General features: G+C 47.4%; 1 protein-coding gene across 2 annotated transcripts in view; it reads right to left on the bottom strand.

The window, feature by feature from the left end:
* The window catches only part of AK8 (adenylate kinase 8), a 163408-nt gene that overhangs the window by 88472 nt on the left and 53666 nt on the right, over positions 1–21270 (bottom strand). Inside the window, exons 7-10 of one of the 2 annotated variants that reach the window (XM_010372821.2) lie at positions 20997–21068; positions 19219–19419; positions 15582–15713; positions 7604–7693 (exon numbers count right to left, since the gene is read on the bottom strand). In XM_010372821.2, coding sequence (XP_010371123.2) covers positions 7604–7693; positions 15582–15713; positions 19219–19419; positions 20997–21068 — 495 coding nt within the window. The remainder of the gene's footprint in view (positions 1–7603; positions 7694–15581; positions 15714–19218; positions 19420–20996; positions 21069–21270) is intronic. The other variant, XM_030920315.1, reaches the window with a different exon arrangement.

Here is a 21270-nt window from a genome sequence, read left to right as displayed (position 1 = left end):
AGCAACTCTTTGCAAGTTTTTAACAAAAGAGAAAAACTGGTCTATTGTCGATCTTTAGTGTGCATTTAGTGATGAGAATATTAATTCCCCCTTAAAAATGAAGCACTTTGGCTGAGCTCTGATCCATGCCTCCTGGGATCTGGACTCACGGAAGGCTCTTGAAAACACATAATCATCCCAATTGGGGGCTGCTTTGGCTTGTTTGTATTACGATGGCTGCATTTGCTAGGGAGGTCTCATTACCAGAAAGGGTGCAAATTAGCTTCTTGAAACTCAAATCTCCCGCCTTTTCTCGGGTTCTATTAGGCCATGAGGGACCTTTCCAGCAGAAATATTTAGGAAATGTAGGGATGTGTGGGAGGGGCACAGGTAACAATTCGATAATGATCTGTCTTCCACATCACCTCTTCTACATACCAGGGCTTTCGCTTTTAGGGGAAACTCATTACCAATTAAATAGCTGTTTTCTCTCACAACAATAAGAATGGGATATGTCTGGTATGTGCCAAGGAATGTGAGCCTTTCTACAACAGAACTGCTTTAGCTGTTGGGAGATGCTGGCGGGCCGGGGCCACAGGGTCAGCTGCCAGTCAGGAGCTCATTGTAACTGGGCTGATGAACCAGTTGGGCAGGTGTCGCAGAGTGTATGGAGAGACAGGAGATGTGAAAAGCTAGTCTGACTCAGAAGTCCCACTGCTGGGGAGGTGGCGTGGCTGGCGGGCTCCTGACCATGCAGTTCCAGCATGTTCCGAGCGCGCTGTGGACAGGCTGAGATGAGCATCTCATGCGCCTGGAGCAAAGACAGAAACCAACAAGGACAAGACCCGCCTTTGGCTGTTTTTAATCTCCTCCCTGGATAGCTACTCTCCAGGGGAAGTCCAAGCAACACACGAGAACGAGAACAGTTCCCTGGGCCAGGGCAGAAGCCAGGCCTTCTGGCTGAAGAGCCGGCGTTGTATAATTAATTAGGCCTGGCAACCTGGAAGTAGGTTATATCCACCATTAACAGTCCCTGGACCCTAATTTATGGCTAAAATTCTCATGAGAAACGCTAAAAATAAAGCAGTGCAGACTTCAGACTTCTTTGTGTTGGATGAGTTTGAACAACAGAGTGAGGCCCATGAGCAGGGATCATTTTATATTAAGTGAAAATTGGGAAGCGATATTCCAAGGGGCAAAGAGAGAATATGGCCAATTTCCTTGGGAAGCTCTGGGCCTCCAGAATTCAGAAATTTCAAACACCCTTTGGTAGGAATGGAGCTGTGGGGAAGGAGCTGAGGACGTCATTTGGCCGTGGTGGCCACTATGGGCCACCGCTGATTTAAGCAGAGAACTGAGATCTAGTAGCGCCTTTGCTTGGGTTCCGGGAGGAAAGAGGGCATCTGCACACACTGCTGTAGCACACGGTGGCAATGGAGGCCGGCGGCAGCAACCATCTCATTTTAAATGATACAGAAACAGCTGAGAACTTCTTTTTCCAAAAGCCCAGAATCGTTTTTACTTGTTTTGTACTAGTGTAAAAGTGACAGGAGCTCCCTGGCAACTAAGGCTGCATGATTTAAGCTCGACCCTGTTTATGGTATGCAGAGCAAACTCCTGGTGACTTTAATGGAGGTTGCCTGTATAAAGAACGCCACGTGTGGAGCCCTGGGGAATAAATTTGTTCTGTTCACTGCAGCTCAAGTCGGAATGAGTTTAGGAGGTCGGACCTATATATTTCAAAGTCCAGGCACAGAATAAGCATCTCCCCAATCCTCTGTCCACAGTGCCGTCACCAAGGGCCTGGGATCAAGGGGTTGAAGATGCGCTAAGATGGGGCCCTGGGGTCCTTTGCCCAGGAAATGTGGAAAGATGGGAAAACAGCACAGTTATTAATTTTGCTGCTGATTCGAAAGAAGGAGGTGTTGGCAGCACCTGTGAGGACAAAAACAGAACTAAGTCTGCAGAGGTCACTCATGAGGCCTGGAGTGGGGATAAGAGCAAGAGGCTCCACGGGGAAAAGATGACATCTGGATCTGTTTGGCTGAGCTGGTGACGGTGGTGAGTATGACCGTGAGGGTGGCAGGGATGCACAATAACAAAAGCTCACATCTCTGGGGCACGCAGCTCCAAGGTGAGTGGAGAGAAGGCACAAGTCTGCAATGGCAGGGGTCCCAGTGAAAGACCAGCAGGAGGCCAGCAGCCGGGAGCACAGGCAGGGTGGAGTCCCCAGGGAAGGAGGTCCAGTACCCACTAGGGCAACGAGGGGGTACCCAGGAAGAGTCTACAGTGCCTGGCTTGGGGAGTGGTGAGGATGGGGTTTCTGCACTGGTGGCTAGATGGTAGGGTGTTCTGGCAGTGACACCTGCAAGCTCAGAGATGATAGGGGCCTCTGCCCCATGGTGATGAGGTCTTCATGTCTTTACAATAATCTCATTTGCTGAGCTCCTGAACCTTACAGATGAAAACTCCTAACAGGCAGGGGAGTGACTGGGTACTTTCCTATGTTCCCAGGAATGCTGCTGGCACCCAGTACAGACCTAGGATTGAAGAGGGGAATCTGGAATGTCTCCAAGGACTCCCCAAAGGTATATGGGAGAGCAACCAACCAGCGGCTCCTCTTCTGGAAGTTCTGAAGGCCTCAGGATACAGCAGCATGTCCTCCAGTTTCAGGAGGGCCCTTCTAGCTGCAGGGCAGTGTTGGGAAGCTGAATTCCACTGTTCCCTTCACCCTGTGGCCTCCCTCTTCCCAGAGTGGAGAGTCACTCTGAGACGGGCTGAGCCCCTCTGGTTCTGCCTTCTCCCGCTGGCTGGCCTTGGCCCGCAGTGCATAGGAATTTCCTTCCACGTCTGCCCCCACTCGGTCAGGGCTCTTTCTGGGGAAAGCGTGGGGGTCCGTCTCCCTGTCCCCACCATTGGGGTATGGCCATACAACGGGTGGCTTGTCTCCAGGCCTGGCCTCGGAGGGGCATGTGAAGCCCAACTGTGACCTGGGATCTCAGCCACATTATCCATTCTATGCTCTCAGCAAACTCTGAGGTCTGTCTCCTGATGGGTTCAGAACTCAGGGTATGGGGAAGGGATGTGGTTAATCACCACCCCTTGAGCCCAAACAGTGGGGTACACCTGCAGGCTAGGGGACCCCTGAGTCACAGATGTCACCAATGCTCAATGCTCAATTCGGGAAGGAGGGGGCCTCAGCCAGCTGGGCTTATTCAGAAATAAGCAGGCTGTGGTCGGCTCGGCAGAGTCTCCCTGTTCAGCCTGACCTTCCCTTCAAAACCAAATTCTGCGGAGAATCATTTAAATTTTCTTCCTGTTTCAGCCGGTGGTGAAGCAGGCCCCTGCCAGACCTGGGTGGTTCCAGCTCTGCCAGCCGAGCGCTTTGGTTTTCTCCGCAGCTTCTCTACAGCCCACTAATGAGACCCTGTTAGTGGTTATGAATGTAAATGCATTCTTTGTTATCCCTGCAAGATCAGGATTAGTGAAATGACAGAATTTATTGCTTCCGTTAGGGAGATACGATATTGGTTGTTGTTGTGTCTTTAATTTTGTAGGAAGAGCGAAAGTATAGAGGTACATTGTCTAAATAAACAAAAAGCTGTGGAAGAAAAAATTTAGCATGAAACATTGAAGATCGAAGTGATCCGGGTCTCGCTAACTTTATAGAAAATTGGGAATTGTGCCGTCAGCCTCCTTTGCGTCCCCCAAATACAAAACACAAACACAAAAACGACTCTGTGCTTGGACCACCTTTGAAAGGACTCTTGGGTTTGCTTTTAGTGGTGGATGAATTAAGCCGGCTCTGTACAAAGTTGATGTGCTTTGATTCAAGCAAATTCATTTCTGTCTCTTGAAGAGGAAGAACAATAGGCCCCATTTACTCAAAAGATACAGTTTGAATAAGTCAGTAAAATGGTGCCCATATCTGATGGTTAATTAAGGATCTGTAAATGCCCAACTCCCTGTAAGACGAGGAAGATAAGACTGCTGTCAAATGGTAGGAGACAGGAGGTGAGGAAACCAGAAGGCCGAGAGCTCCATGACCTCATAAAAAACCAACATCCTCATATGACCTTCTCAGTGACCGTGACATCCCATGATGCCCGAGAACTAAAGGGCTGTGAGGAGTCACTGTTCTCTTTCCAAACAATTGCTAAAACTACCAAATTATAACGTGACTTGAAACATAGAGATTAAACAAAGGAAAAGTAATGGAAAGCCGTAAACAACCCTAATATGCAAAGAGCACTGACAAACCAATTAGGACCAACAAAATAGCTTAATTGAAAAATGGGCAAAGGGAAAATCAGTTAACAGGCCAAGGCTATAGAGAGGCGGTTCACAAAGATAAAATACACACAACCAATTATCTTATGAAAATACGTTCAACTTTACCAACCTCACCGACAATCAGAAGACCACAATGAAAAATAAACACATCTTTTGTCACCTAGCAAAGTGGCCAAGATTCACATGGCTGGCCGTGGTAGGCAGAATAAAACCTCCCAAAAAGATGTTCACATCCTAATCGCTGGCACCTGTGAATATGTTCCCTGCTATGGCAAAAAGCGCTCTGCAAATGGGATTAAATTAAGGATCTGGAGATGAGGAGATGATCCTGGACTGTTCTGGGTCATTCCAAGGGTCCTTATAAGAAGGAGGTAAGAGGGTCAGAGTCAGAGAGGGAGGTGTGATAGCAGAAGCAGAGGTCAGAGAGAGACAGAGAGATTGGAAAATGCTACTCTGCTGGCTTTGAAGATAGAGGAAGGGGCCATGAGCCGAGGCATGGAGATGGCCCCCAGAAGCTGGAAAAGGCAGAGAAGTAAATCCTCCTGAATGCCCCAGGAAGAAGCACAGCCCTACTAATATCTGGATTTCAGAACTTCCGACCTACAGAACTGCAAGATAAATCTGTGTTGTTCTAAACCACGTTTGTTACGAAGCAACAGAAGACAAATACACTGGCAATACCCAGAGATGGCAGAGACAGGCAGGGAATGAGCATGTGCACACTGCTGGTGGGAGCGTACGGCAGTACAGCATCACCACTGCCACTGTCCCTGGACATCACCACGGACTCAGGCCTCAGTGTATCCTAGTAAGATCACCAGGGATGTTTCTCCATACAAGAGTGTGCATTTTAGTAGTATTGAAGGACTGCAAATCTGGAAACCACCTACATCTTTATTTTTGTCATTTTATATTTTGAAAAAAATTCAAATGGACAAGGAAGCTGCAAGAAGAGTCAACGAATTCCTGCAGACCCTTCCCTGGGATTGGCCGATTGGCACAGCCTCAACTGCTCGGCCATTGTCTCTGTTTCTGAACCACTATGCTTGTTAGTGGGCAATTAAATTACCTCCCAGACATACTATGGAATACTACCAGCAACTACTTGAAACTATATAAATTAGGTTAATTTGGTATCACATTCACTTATTTTTTAAACGAATCTTTAGGGTGCTAATCCCCACCTCAGTAAATGGGAGTTTGAAGAGAACTGGAGAGAAATTGTGCTTGAGGATGCAACAGGTACTCTACCACTGCTGCTGCTTGCTACTGCTGTGACTTTTTTTTTTTTTTTTTTTTTTTGAGACTGAGTCTCACTGTCACCCAGGCTACAGTGTAGTGGTGCAATCTTGGCTCACGGCAACCTCTGCCTCCCGGGTTCAAGCGATTCTCCTGCTTCAACCTCCCAAGTAGCTGGGACTACAGGCACCCACCACCACACCTGGCTAATTTTTTTTTTTTTTTTTTTTTTTTTTTTGTATTTTTAGTAGAGATGGGGTTTCACCATGTTGGCCAGACTAGTCTCGAACTCTTGAGCTGAAAACATCCACCTGCCTCGGCCTCCCAAAGTGCTGGGATGACAGGGGTGAGCCACCGCACCCGCTGGGATGATGGGCAAGCCACTGCACCCGGCCGCTAGGTTACCTCCATCTCCATCCTGTCACCGCAAAGCCTGGGCTTCAAGAAGGGCAAGGTGGTTTATTGGTGCCACATGGCTGGTGGAATCTGAACCAGACTGGGAAGCATGAGAGCTCGTGCTGGTTTTCACCCTCCCTGGTGCCTCCTACCTCCACCTCATTCTGTGGACCACTGCAGACACCCAGGACCAGACCCGCTCACTGCCCTATGCCTACACAGATCACCTCATTCTGTGGACCACTGCAGACACCCAGGACCAGACCCGCTCACTGCCCTGTGCCTACACAGATCATTGTGTCTGATGGCTCCTACTCCACACACTGGAACTCCACCCCACGGACTGGGACATCTTAAGGAGGGACTTGGGAGGGCCGGCCAGGACATCTCCCCGGGAGTCCTGCTCAGCGGACTGCTGGGAGGACAGAGCCTATTTTCATGTGCTTCCTCATCAACCTGCTCCATCTGGAAAGTGGTAGGAGAAGGCCACAAGCTTCCACCAGGAGGGTTCCTAGCCAATGCCCACACTGCTCACTATAATGGCAGCTGCTTCTGGAATTCACTTTCTTCACAATAAGCACGTGTGCACATCACACTTGACAAGTGGGTGTGCACTGATTGCTGGGAGGAGTTGCAGCATGTGCAGGGGAGGAAGGTGTGGGTGAGTGAGTGGGAAATTCACTGCCCCAGGGACGAGACAGACGGAGGATCCAGAGAAGCCCAGCCGCCAACTGGCTGTGTGGCCTCAGCAGCTCAGTCCCTTCTCTGTGGCTCCTTCGTGGACTCAGGAAGCCTGACTAGAATGCTCCCAAAGGTGCCTTTGCTGGGGGTCAGATCCTAGGAATGCTTTCAGACTGTGGATCACAGAGGGCACCTGGAAAGAGGATCTGGTCCTGCTTCCCCTGTCAAACAGGCGAGCACCTAACTGCTGAGGACCAATGCCAGTCAAACACTCACATCTGCAAAGCTGTCTGAACCTTCTGGCTTCTGAGTGCTGATTAAATTGGAATATTTGCCCACAGTATTTTTACATTCCAAACAACAAAGGATGTGGGGGCAGGGGGTGGTGGCTCTTGCCTGTAATCCCAGCATTTTGGGAGGCTGAAGCAGGAGGATCACTTGAGCCCAGGAGTTCGAGACCAGCCTGGGCAACGTGGAGAAATCCCATCTCTACAAAAAATACAAAAATGTTAGCCAGGTGTGGTGGCATGGACCTGCAGTCCCAGCTACTTGGGAGGCTGAGGTGGGAGGATCACCTGAGCCCAGGAGGTTGAGGCTGCAGTGAGCTGAGACTGCACCACTGCACTCCAGTCTGGGTGACAGATTGATACTCTGTCTCAAAAAAAAAAAAAAAAAAAAAAAAAAAAGGATGTTGGGAGGTCTGTGGTCTCTCCTGGCTCTCAATCTTAAGTGGTACCAGTTATGAAAAGCAAACAGTCTTGGGAAATAGGAACATTCTAAACCATTAGGGATAACCCCCACACATCCACAAACTCACCTCACTGGGAATCGGGCTCAGACACCAAGAGGCCTGACCAGAAACAGGCAACAGAGCCTTTGCTTACAAGAAAACCCAATTTCCATTTCCCAGCTGTTCTCCCCAGTTTTGAGCCCCTGGATGTTCAGAGAGCCGCACAAAGAGAAAGTTCTCTCTGCAGCCTGTAGGGTCGTGACAGTTAGTGGGAACGTGGCCTACCTGCCATCTCCTTTTCAAAAAACGGCCGAACGAGCTCGCCAAACGTGGTCCTGTCTGCCACAGCCTCTTTCAGCAGTTGCCCACAGCAGACTGGAGAGGGGAACAGAAAGGCACCCATTAAATTTTAAATAGGAGGAAAGATGAGAAAAAAAGAACCCCCAGTGCTGCCTGCTGGGGGGAAAAAAAAAAGGTCACTGAAAAAAGCATAAAAGAGTTTTTCTGTGTGTGGGTATGTGTCCAGGTAAAAGTAAATATCAAAAAGGAGCCGGGAAATAAAGAAGAGGGAGAGGTGGAATGAAAAGGAATGCATTTGGCAAAGAACGCATTAAAAATGGACGGCGCGGGGAAGACGCTAACGAGGATGTTGCCCACAGAGGAGCCCTGCAGGGCCTCGCTGCACCTGGAATTGCTGCACAGAACTCCGCGCCCTCCAGTGGAGGGCTGCTCATCTCTGAGCAATGTGCCTCAAGTGCGTCCACATTCACACCCTTGTTACACGGAGAAGGGGTGCAGCATGTTGCTTCCACAGCCCTTCCAGCTGGCAGGACATCTCCACGGGATGGTGGGGCCACATAATAGGATAGATTCATATTTCAAGTGGGCTGACTCATCATTAAAAGGCACCACGTGGTGGTAATCCCAGCACTTTGGCTGAGGTAGGCAATCACTCAAGATCAGGAGTTCAAGACCAGCCTGGCCAACATGGTGAAAACCCGTCTCTATCAAAAATATAAAAATTAGCTGGGTGTGGTGGTGTATACCTGTAGTTCCAGCTACTCAGGAGGCTGAGGCAGGAGAATCGCTTGAACCTGGGAGGCAGCGGTTGCAGCAAGCCAAGATCACGCCACTGCACTCCAGCCTGGGCGACAGAGCGAGACTCCTTCTCAAAAAAAAAAAAAAGGTACCATGCTGGAGTCACCTGGCCAGTGGCAGCTGCCCCCTTCTGGACACCTGCCTGCCCTGGGCGGGAGCCTCCCTCTGGCCCCACTGTGTCTCGAGCCCTGAGCCAGGGCCAGCACATAGGAGGTGCTGGGCAACAAGCATGAGTGAACAAACAGGCGACTCCTCCTTGGCCGTGAAAGCCCTTCCCAGCCAAAGCCAGAAGAGTTAAGCTATATTTTCATGAATTGTTCATTGCACACTTTTGGCTTTCTTACCTTTAGGGCTAAGAAGTTTTCTGCCTATACTAAAGAGACCAAAAAAACATCCTACGGTTAACTGGATAGCATGAATGTTTGACAAAATTACCGTCACCAAGGATTTATTCCTCAATAATGACATGCTTAATTCACTATGTAAATGACAGCAGTTGTCATTTAATTTAATCCAATGTGGTTGGCAGCCTCACCAGCAAAGGACATATAAGTGAGAAATAAAGGCTGCTGGGAGGTAGGTGCAGTGGCTCACACCTGTAATCCCAGCACTTTGGGAGGCCAAGGAGGGAGGATCATTTGAGGTCAGCAGCGTGAAATCAGCCTGGCCAACATGGTGAAACCCTGTCTCTACTAACATAAAAAAATTAGCCTGGCGTGGTGGTGGAAGCCTGTAATCTCAGCTACTTGGGAGGCTGAGGCAGGAGAATCGCTTGAGCCCAGGAGGCAGAGGTTGCAGCGAGCAGAGATTAAACCACTACACTCCAGCCTGGGTGCAGAGTGAGACTCTGTCTCAAAAAAAAAAAAAAAAAAAAAAAAAAAAGAAAGAAAGACAGAAAAGGAAAAGAAAAAAAAAAGGCTGCTGGGAACTGAGACACTCCTATGTGCCAAGCACTGTGCTAAGTGTGCTTTCTTGCTTTGTTTTATTTGGCCCTCACAATAACCTATTGTTTCTTAGGTAAAGACACTGAGGCTCAAAGAGATGAAATAACCTGCTTTAGGTCACAGAGCCACTAAGGGGCAGAGCTGGGGTCCAAACCCAGGTCTGTGTGACATCAAACCCATGCTTAGCTTCCAGTTCTGGCCACGAAGCAGTAACGGGTATCCTATTTAACTTGTCTTATAGAAAGCTGTGTAACTGAACAAAATCTATGAAGCAATTCTTTAGAGTCACTGGACAACAGAGAGACAGGTCTGTAATCCTTGAGAGGCAGGAAACACACAAAACGAGCCCCATATTCATCCTGGATTTCTACCTACGGGCACTTCTCAAGTCATGGCACAGGAGAAGCGGAGCCCAAACGGATCAGCAGGCTCACTGGGTGGAAGCAACAAAGACTAGAGCCTGAAACAGCCAGACTTTGTAGAACAGGGTAATGGAGAGGAGGCAGCTGTGCACAGAAGGGGTTCCAGAAATCTCATAAGGGCTCACTGAGCCTTTGGCCAATATGGAGCTGCACATGTGCAGGGTGAGACTCCAGAGGCCTGGTAGAGAAAAGCTACTGGGAAGCGGTAAACTGAATGGAAATTCACACAGGGCTGGGAGATGCTGGCATTCTGACAACCAAAGTGAGAGAACTTGCTGAACACCCCAGACATTCAGCTGAGAGTCCAGAAAGGGCAGACCTTAGCTGCAGGGATACTCTAGCCCTAGAGTAAGAACACTCTAGTCCCACTTAACAAAGCCTAAAAATAAGCTTCAATGGGATGGAGTTAATCCTCCAAACTCAATACTCTTAAACCAGAATGATGACACAATCCAGACCTTCAAAAATATCAGAAACACAATGTCTAGCATTTAATTGAAAGCTCCTTGACATGCAAAAAAGCAGGAAAATGTGACTCCTATGAGGAGAGAAAAGAGACCATAGAATCAGATCAGGGGATGACACAGGTGTCAGAATCAGCACACCAGGACTTTAAAACAGCTATTATGAGTGCATTTAAAACCTTAAAGGAAAAGATAGTTAAAATGAGTGAACAGATGGAGAATCTCAGCAGAGAAATGAAAACTGTGAAAAAGAACCAGATGGAAATTCTGGAACTGGAAAATACAGTATCTTAAATGAAACAAATCACTAGGTGTGCCGCAATCAGTGAATTTAAAGACAGGAAAAGAGGCAACAGGAAGTAGCCAAACTGCAGCAAAGAGGGGGATGGGAAAGGACCGGAAGAAAAGAACCAAATCTAAGAGACCTGGAGGACAATACCACACAGTCTAACATATGTGGAACTGGAGTTCCAGAAAGAAGAGAGACAGGCAGAAAAAAGATTTCAGAAGATAATGACAGGAGAATTTCAAAATTTCATTAAAAATTTCAACCCACACATCCAAGAATCTCTGAGATCCAAGCAGAACAAACACAAAGTAAGTCACACTTTGATACATCATAGTCAAATTGCTGAAAGCTAAAGAGAAAATATTAACAGCAGCTGGAGGCGGGGGAGGGTGCTTAATATGTAGGGCAACAATGGTAAAAATAACCTCTGAGATCTCATCAGAAGAAGTGCAAGCCAGAAGACAATAGAATGACATCTTTAAAGTGTTAAGAGAAAGAAACTGTCAACGTAGATTTCTATATGCAGCCAAAACATCCTTCAAAAATGAAGATGAAATCATGTCATTTTCAGGCATATGAAAGCTGAGAAAATTTGTCACCGGCACACTTTCACTACAAGAGATGTTAAAGGAAGTTCTTCAGGCTGAGAAAATGATACCAGAAGGAAACTTGGATCTAAACCAAGGAGTGAAGAGTATTGATAGGTGGGTACATATAAAAGTCCTTCCCCCTTTATATCTTCACTTCTTTAAAAGATGAATGACTATTTAAAACAAAAATAATTACAATATATTGTAGGGTTTATAACATACGCACAAGTAAAATGTATGTCAACTGTAAAGAAGTAAGGTAAATGGAAAAATCTACTGCTGCCGGTCTCTGGTACTATACATATTGAGGTATAATATTCACTCAGAATAGGCTGTGACAAGCAAAAGATGAATATTTAATCCCTAGCAACCACTAACAAAATAAAGCAAAGAGATATGGCTAAAAAGGAAAGAAAGAAAATGGATTACTAAAAAATATTTGGTTAATCCAAAAGATGGCAGGAAAGGAGGAACAAAGAACAGATGACACAAGTAGAAAACAAACAAACAAAAACAGGCCAGGCGTGGTGGCTCATGCCTGTAACTTCAGTGGGAGGCTGAGGCGGGAGGTTCACTTGAGCCCAGGAGTTTGAGGGTGCGATGAGCTATGATTGCACCACTGTACTCCAGCCAGGGCAATAGAGCAAGACCCTGTCTCTTAAAAAAAAAAGTGAGATCCAACTATATGCTGCCTACAAGACACATATTTAGACTATAAGACACAGATAGTTTAAAAGAAAAAGAATAAAAGGTATATCATACAGACACGAAACATAAGAAAGTTAGAGAAACTTCATTAACATCAGACAAAGTAGACTTCAAGAAAATGAGTATTGCTAGAGAGGAAAAGCAACATTTCCTAGCAATGAAAGGGTCATTTCACCAATGAGATATAATGATCCTTACTGTATACAGTCAGCCCTCCATATCCATAGTTTCTACACTCATGGATTCAACCAACCACAGGTTGAAAATATTTGGGGTAAAAATTATGTCTGCACTGAACATGTAGTCTTTTTTCCTTGTCAATATTTCCTAAACAATACAGGATAACAACTGTTGCATAGCATTTACATTATATTAGGTATTATAAGCAATCTAGAGATGATTTAAAGTGTATAGCAGAATGTACACAGGTTATATGCAAATACTATGCCATTTTGTATCAGAGACTCGAACATCCTCGGATTTTGGTATCCAAGGAAGGTCCTGGAACCAATCCCCCATTGATACTGAGGTGTGACAGTATGCACTTAACAATAAATTACATGAAGCAAAAACTTGCAGAGAATAGACAAATCCACAATTCAGAGTTGGGAGATTTTTGACATTTTGGGCTGGATGACTGTAAAAAATTAAAAATAAAAGAGTTGGGAGAGTTTAACACACCTCTCTCAATAACGGACATAACAAGTAGAGTGAGAATCATTAAGGACATAGAAGACTTAAACACTGTCAAACATCTTATCCTAATCAACATTATAGAACACTATATCCAACAATGCAGAATACCTACTTTTTAAGTACACTTGGAATTCACCAGTATAGACCATATATGCATATTTCAAAGGATCAAAATCACATAGGGTATGTTCTTTCACCACAAGAGAATTAAATTAGAAATCAAGAATATAAAGCAATCAGGAAAATCCCCAAATATGTGGGAATTAAGCAAGGTACATTCTAAATAGTACACGAGTCAAAAAAGAAACCAGAGGCCTCGGTGGGAGAACTGCTTCAGGCCAAGAATTTGAGACTAGACTGGGCAACATAGAGAGATCCCATCTTTACAAAAATAAAAAATTAGCTGAGCATGGTGGCATATACCTGTCGTCCCAGCTACTTGGGAGGCTGAGGTGGGAGGATCACTTGAGGAGCTGGAGGCTGCAGTGAGCCATGATTATGTCACTGCATTCCAGCCAGGGTGACAGAGCAAGACCCGAAAAAAAAAAGAGAAGAAAGAAAGAAAAAGAAGGAAGGGAAGAAGGAAGGAAGGAAGGAAGGAAGGAAGGAAGGAAGGAAGGAAGGAAGGAAGGAAGGAAGGAAGGAAGGAATTCATGCTCACTGTAAAAAAAAAAAAATCTGAATTGTATAATACACAGCTCTGCCGAGATAAGCAGTTTGGTGTATGGATATTTCTTTAGGTTTTTTCTGAGCATAAACTAACATGCTTTTTTAAACAAAAATGAGCTCACCCCCTGGATACTGCTGAGCAAATTGTTTTCTGCCCCTCCCTTATTTAGCCATGTATTACCGACATCAAATCACTTTACAGGTTTATTTTTAACAGCTGCCTCACAATCCATTACATGGGTTTATCACAACTTATTTCACAAACCTGCTTATTAACAGAGTTGGAGGTTGCCTGTGTTTCTCATTATGCTTCTGCCACATCTCTCGCTGCACATCTGAGTGCTGGAGCAGAATAAACTCCTAGGAGTTAAATCCCAGGGTCACAGGGTTTGCGCAGTTAGCGCTTTAACCAATAGTGGCTCTTGCCTTTCAGAAAGTTGTGTCCATATATAATCCCACCATCCTAAGTGGGGTCTTCTGATGAACTCTGTGGCAGTGAGTGTGGGGCTGTTTGTCTGTTTTCGTTGGTTTGGAGACGTTCTCCTATGGCTGAGAGATTCACAGATGTGAAGTTTAGAACCAGGCCAGCGGATGGCCGCAGCGGAGCAGACAGCACCCAGAACTCTGGGTTCAGACAGGCATTTGCAGAGATCCCAAGGCTACCACTTCCTGCCTTAGGTCCCTTAAATGGGTTTGCTTAAATATCATGATGTCTTGCGTTTATCAAGAACCCCTTTGATAAATGGGAACTTCCTGAGGCAGTCTCCAAATGCTTAATTATCTAAACAAGCCCCATCGTGGCTCTTAGGTAACAAGCAAAAACCATGATGAGCCTTCCTATTTTCATTTTTGGAAAAATCTAGGCAGATAATTTCATCTCTTCATAATTGGTGTGCTGAATGCAATTTAAATTAAAAAAAAAAAAAAAAAAAAAAAAAACCTTTTCTTGAATGAGAGTGTCTGCATTATAAAACAGAGCACCGAGACAATTATTTCCAGAAAGCTCTGCACTGCATTACAGTATTGCTGTTGTGTGTTCAGACCCTCCCACCACCGCCAGTGCCCCTCCGCGCTCACTCTATCCCTTCCCGTAACGATGTGTGCACACACGTAAGCAAGTGGTGCCGCCACAGGTAGACTGCTGGTCATCGGAACAAAGAAGCCATCCCTAACACCGCTGGAAATTTTGTCTTATAACAAGAGACACAATCAAAAGGAGAAGGAATTATTGAAATCTATTTTTAAAGATGAACTCAAGGAAAAGCATTTTTTTTCTAAATGTCCTGGTTAATTTTCCATAGTAACCAAATTTGCAGAATAATTGTTCAGGTCTCTATCTTCATTTTAGGGGTGTGACTTTTATCATGGATTCCTTGCTAGTCTCAGTGGCTTTAGAACTGTAAGCTGGAGGAGGCCTCATTGAGAAGCATTTTTATTCAAAGCTTGATCCTTCTGGAGTGGTATATACATATATTTGTATGTATATACATGTACAAACATTTGTACTTATATTTGTGTATACATATACAAATATATGTATATACATGTATAAACATTTGTACATATATTTGTGTGTCTATATATTTGTTTGTATTCCCTCTCTATATTCATGTGGTATACCTGTATAATTTGGGGGGTTGTATGCATATGCATATATTTGGGGGTACAGGTCTCATGTTCCCTCAGTAAATACAGTAGAGGTTATTCAGGCTTGTGGAGCATGGTGTGCGTGGGGGCAGCGCTTTTAACTCCCTTCAACCTGGCAGTGTGTCTCTGCTACAGTTTCTTCCTCATTCCCATCCCTTTATCCTCCTGAACACAAGCTGGCATCCAAGACCGCCTGGGACCAAACCGGGAAAGACCTGGAGAACTGATTTCAATATTTTCTCTCCTCCTGGTAAAATATTTATTGAAACTGTGCAGAGCAAGAAGTCTTCCTCTGGTGCAGAAATTGTTTGCCTGTAAACACACTGACCTGGGTGGGGGGGCGCCAAACGAGACTGGAGAAAATAAATAAACAGCACATTCCTATTATGCGGAGATGGCAGGGGCAAGATGGGAGCCACCCCTGGCGTATGGCACAGACAAACCCCCCGCTCCAAAGGATATAAAAAATGATGACGGAAAAATGTTCTGTCTCTTTGGGCTGTGGGCATGTTTTTAGTGGTTAATGTTTTTATGGCAATATTCTTCGGAAGGAAAAACATCTATTCCTGCAAAGATGGACTAACAGAAAATTGTTAAGAACAAAGAGCCAGAAAAAGAAGTGATACTGACTCTTTTCCCCCACACCACCCCAGATAAAATGAGAGAGCTGGGGAGGAGGGGCAGGAGGCAAGGAAAGGCGCTCCAAGCTGGGCATCCCAGCGCCTGGGGCACTCACCATTGACGAGCCTGTATTTCTGGGCCAGGAGGGCGGCCTGCAGACTTTTCCCACTGCCCACAGGCCCGAGCAGCAGCACCCGTGGGGTGAACGGGGCATTAGTACGATGGTTGCTTTGGACATAGGTCAGAGCTGAAAAGAAAAGATATGAGGATAATAAACCTAGGTCCTAGAGAACAGGAAACCAGCTTGCACCCCCTCTGCTTTGACTCTTTTAACGGCAGTAACTACTTTTCTCTTTCACAGCACCATGGAAGCCCTCTGTGCATCGGGCGAAGAGGCGGGGAAAAGAATTATGTGGCATGCCTGGGCACCAAGGCAGGAAGCAAGTGGTGAAGTCCACAGAAGCCACCCTCGAGCGCTGCCCTGGAATTCCTCTCAACACAGTCGTCTAAACACGTGCAGGTGTCTGCATTTCCTTCCAGGCTGAAGGAAGGATTCCTAGGGCTGGCTGTGTTGCAACTGGGAGGCTGGTCCCGGGACATGAGGGCACTCTCTACAGGGCTGGTGGCTTTTCCTACTGATTCGGGCTGAGCCTCCCAACCGGAAGCCCCAGCACTAGGCTGGTCTTCTAGAATTGCATGCTGGCTTTCTGCTAGGTGCACCTGAATGTCAGACACAGGCTTTGATAAACGCATCCAGCCACATAGGGGCCCAGTGCCCAGGGACTTTTAAAGGACTCGAATTAGTGGAGAGTAATTTGTGCAGCTGCACTCTGGTGACACCAACTTTGTTGCGACTCTCCAAAGAGGTAGTGATCAAATAGGTCACAGGAGTGGCCAGATGTAGCTGCACAGCCCTGGCCTGTGGTGTGCCCCTGGCATTTGGTGAACAAAGAAGTGAGGGGATGGGGTGAGTGTCTCCAACAATGAGGCCACCTGCACCATGGGGGACACTGGATGCCAAGAAACCACAGGAAAAACATCAAACCAGTCGCCTCCTGCCGGAGCTCAGAAGCGGGGAGCCGCGAGAAAAAGCTGATGAGGCTGTAAAGGGCAGCATTTCGGGCACCTGAGGCACGGCAGATGCCCACAGATGAGGCACGGACCTGGGCCAGCCTCCAAGCCAGCCTTTGAAATAGGGTATCCTTCCCCAGACAGACCTTCCCCCTCCTTCCAAGGCCCCAGACTGTCCTATGCAAAGTCAGCCACGGGTGGCCCCGTTACACCTTCCTGCCGGTCTGCCTTTGCCAGTGTGCCTTGCAGTGGATTCTGTGCTGGCTGAGGGGCCAGGCCATCCTGCTTCCCTCAGGAACATACCACCCAAGAACGAGGCAGATTCCTCATCCTCAGCACTACCGACATTTGGGGCCAGAAGATTCTTTGTTGCCCGGCTGTTCTGGGCACTGCAGGATGTTGAGAATCATCCCTGGCCTCTACCCGCTGGGTGCCAGTAGCACAACTGCAACGTATGACAACCAAAAAACCTTTACGGACATTGCCAAATGTCCCCGGGGGTGCGGCGGGCGCAAAACTGCCCCCGACTGTGAACTGCTGGGATATGTTCATTGTGAAAACCCTGACCTCTCCAATCTTTGCAGGGCTTTTAAATTGGAAGGGTCATTAGAGAAGAACAGTCCCTTCTTTTTAGAAGGCACGGATGAGTTAGAATGGACTTTTTTCCAGGTTGTGATCAGCATCATCAATGGCATGTACTAATTGCTACGACAAATACTCCCCAGGCACCATCTCGTTTGTTTGACCCAGCAATCCCCTGAGGGCTGCGTTATTCACGCCCCATTTTACAGATGAGCCAATTAGGCTGAGACTTGGCAGAGCTGGGGCAACTCTCCCAAACCTCCCGCCATGGGTACCATTCCTCCACTGAGCGAAGCCCAAAGGGAGCTACTCAGGCGAGGCTCTCTTTCTTCTCAGACCTTCCATAATCCCGTGCATCTGAAAAGCACAAATACTACAGGCAAAGCGGCCTGCTTACAAATGATGCTTAATTTACAGTAAATAACGAAGTTAATTAGAAGTAATGATCCCCCAGACAGTCTCAACATCTGATTATGCTTTTTAAAAATATGTGGTTGCTGGGTGCACTGCAGAGAGATTAAAAAAACAACACAGAGAGAATTTTGCATTCCAATTTTCAATTTATCTCTCTGCATTATTAATTAATAATAATTAATATTCAGACATTCACATTTTTATTTACAATTCCAGGCATGAATTCTTTATGAATGATCATATGAACTTTTAAATGTAATTAAGTAATTTGAAAGTAATTAATGTGTAAATTCAGAATCATGGCATAAGATAAATGTTGTGGTTGTTTATCTTAAGAGTGCAGTGTTTGTTACCAAAGACCCTTCCGAGATGCAAAATCACTGGAAAATTATAAGCCCTCATAAGCCTGGCATTTCTTCTTTAAGTAGCGACACTTTCTACTAACCCACCCGTTGGCTGACTGCCCCCTTCAGAGGGCGAGGCTGTTCAACCCACGCCGGCAAACATCGCATCTCCAAGCTCAGTGTAGCAATGAGGTTTATGCACCGAGTCTCCTGGCAGGAGAGGGTGCTGGGAGAGTCAGCAGGGAAGGGCTTGAGGGAGCTCAAAACCACCTCCCCAGCAAAACAGAACTGTTTTTGGAGAGATTTGAGAGAATATATTTAAAAAAGGACTTTGTAAACTGTCAAGTGTCTTAAATATCTGTGATGTTCCCTGCGTCGTAAACGCTTCATTTACCCGACACTGTGTGGAAAGGGATAACTGGGCTTTTAGATTACTGAAGCTCAGCAAGACTTTTGAAAATGACAATACAACTGTTCGGGGATAGAATTATTCCACCTTGCCCTTGCCTTTTTGGACAGGGTGTTGAACAATGATAGGAGCTATGGCGTCTGCTGTTTATTGAGGCTTTCCTCTGCACCAGAACTGGACTTGTGGCTGTGGACACATGATTTGGAGAATCCCATTTCATCCTCACCTATGCCTGGGAGGAGGGCACAAGTTTTGTTCCTATTTTAGGGATGCCAAAACTAGGGCTCCGAGGAGTTAGGAGAATTGCTGAAGGCTGCACAGCTGGGCTGCGTCGGGGCTGAGATTTGAACACGTTGCCCAGCTCAGCCGTTCCCCGACCTCGCACAGGCCACCCGCAGTGGCTCCTGAGTTGCTGGGAACATCAGCCATTGCTGTGGACAGCAAAGCAGTGCCAGGCGCGGGGCCATGTATCTCCATCCTAAATGAAGCATATCACCTGTGTTGTGTGTGTGTGTGTTTTGTTGTGTTGTGTGTGGTGGTGGTGGTGGTTCTGTTTTGTCTTAATCTTTATGTATTTCTTCTTTCCTCTCCCTCAAGGTCAGGCTCAAACTTCTTGCTACCATGTCCCTCCCACCCCATCCCTCGCCTCTCCTCCTCCCAACCCCATCACCACCAAATCTGCTGTGGGCCAGAGATGTGACCACGTCTGAATGTGGGACATTAGCCCAGGGTCTCCAAGTGGGGTGCCCCCAGGGGCTCTGTACACATGCATTTCTGGGCAGGGAACCCGGGTCATCTATGATTTGACTCCCAGGGTCCCAGGCATGTCCCAGACACTGGCCACTACCAGAGTAAGGGACAAAGTGGTAGAGGGCACAGTGAGCCCAGCCCTTGGCCGCCTGTCCAGGGTGGGGCTGTCTGCTTGTGTTTACCCTGGTAGAAGACGTCCACACATGGCTGGTCAGCACTGATGACTTTGAGGATTTTGGGGTAGGAGGGAATGACCCTGATGATGTTCCTATGATACTCCAGCAGTTTCTGAGCGGTCTCCAGCTCTGAGATGTCCTCTGGTACCATCAGACGGTTCTGGATTTCAGATTCGGGTGGCCAGTCAAAGGTGGTGTGATAAATCTCTGCAAGGAGAGAGGTGCGCAGTTAGAAATGGCCATGCAGGGGCCCTGTGGGCGCTGCTGTGCCTGGCTGAGGTGCTTGCTGTCCTGGAGGCCAGGCCCTACAAATTCCTGGGGTGTGGCTGACCGCAGCAGGACATCGTCATTCAACACCAGCACTTCCAGCTACTCTGAGCCTTAACTACTGTTCTTGTTACAATACAAGAACAGGGCCCAGGGCAAGGGCTGCCGTGAACTTCTGAGCACTTACTCTGTGCCAGGCACTCTGACAGGCACCTATCTGCAGACTCCCATTTCATCCTCAGAGCCATCACATCACCCATTAGGTTGGTATTTTCTTTTTCTTTTTTTTTTTTTTGAGACGGAGTCTCGCTCTTTTGCCCAGGCTGGAGTACAGTGGCCGGATCTCAGCTCACTGCAAGCTCTGCCTCCCGAGTTTACGCCATTCTCCTGCCTCAGCCTCCCGAGTAGCTGGGACTACAGGCGCCCGCCACCTCGCCTGGCTAGTTTTCTGTATTTTTTAGTAGAGACGGGGTTTCACCGTGTTAGCCAGGATGGTCTCGATCTCCTGACCTCCTGATCCGCCCGTCTCGGCCTCCCAAAGTGCTGGGATTACAGGCTTGAGCCACCGCGCCCGGCCCTTTTTTTTTTTTTGAGACGGAGTCTCGCTCTGTCGCCCAGGTTGCAGTGCAGTGGCCGGATCTCAGCTCACTGCAAGCTCCGCCTCCCGGGTTTACCCCATTCTCCTGCCTCAGCCTCCCGAGTAGCTGGGACTACAGGTGCCCGCCACCTCGCCCGGCTAGCTTTTTGTATTTTTTTTTTTTTAGTAGAGACGGGGTTTCACCGTGTTAGCCAGGATGGTCTCGATCTCCTGGCCTCGTGATCTGCCCGTCTCGGCCTCCCAAAGTGCTGGGATTACAGGCTCGAGCCACCACACCCCACCCTAGGTTGGTATTTTCATCCCCATGTACAGATAAGAAAACTGAGCCTCAAGTATCCCATGTCTACAGCCAGAAAGTGGCAGAGCTAGGGATCCACAAACCCAGGTCTATCTGCCACCACAGCCTGAGGCCCGGACAATCAAGGGCAGTCCCACCTCCCCCCATCCTCCCGCCAGCCCCTTGCTGAACTGCCTGGTCTTCAAGGCCCAGTTCAAGGGCCCTGTCCCCTGCAGCACCTGCCAGTTCTCCCAGGTAATGCCCATGCCTCTCTCTTCTGTACGCATACCAAAGAACAAGAGGTGTCAGGGGGTACATAATTTGTCCCAGGGAGAGGCAGACACGTCCCCTGGCTCCTGTGTGGGCCCCAAGCCCAGGTGCCCCGCATGACCCCCCACACTCTACTCTGGTTCTGCCACAAGAAAGTCTCCTCCTTTAACCTAAACGGGCCTCCCTTTCCTCATCTACCAGAATGTACCCCTGCCAGTGTCTTCCAGCTCAGAGCCCATCCTGTGGCAGCTTTCCTTGTGTCCCTCTGTGGGTGCCCAGAGCAGAATGCCAGCTCGGGAAATGGTAGGCAGGTTGTCACCACCAGGGTCTCTGAAACCCCATGGGGCTGGGTGAGGGTGGCCATAGCCATACCTCCAGTTTGAGGGTCGATTCTCTTCCCCAGGTTTCTCTCGATCAGGACTGTGTCTGGAGCACTCAGCACGACTGGACAGAGAAGAAAAGGAGCAAAACCAGACTTGTCAGGAAGCAGGTGCCACACATATGAATAGCACAGACCAATACTTGCTTTAGGTTTTTTGTTTTTCTGTATAATGGCATTGAAACAACAATCATCTCCATCCCCGTGAATTCCTAAGAGAAAGGTCTCCTTGCACCCAAACACAAAGAGCGTAACATCGGGAAAGAG

This window comes from Rhinopithecus roxellana, chromosome 16, assembly GCF_007565055.1.
Source record: "Rhinopithecus roxellana isolate Shanxi Qingling chromosome 16, ASM756505v1, whole genome shotgun sequence".
NCBI lineage: Eukaryota > Metazoa > Chordata > Mammalia > Primates > Cercopithecidae > Rhinopithecus > Rhinopithecus roxellana.
The sequence above is the reverse complement of the archived record's forward strand: the minus strand, read 5'-3'. Positions and strand labels throughout refer to the sequence as shown.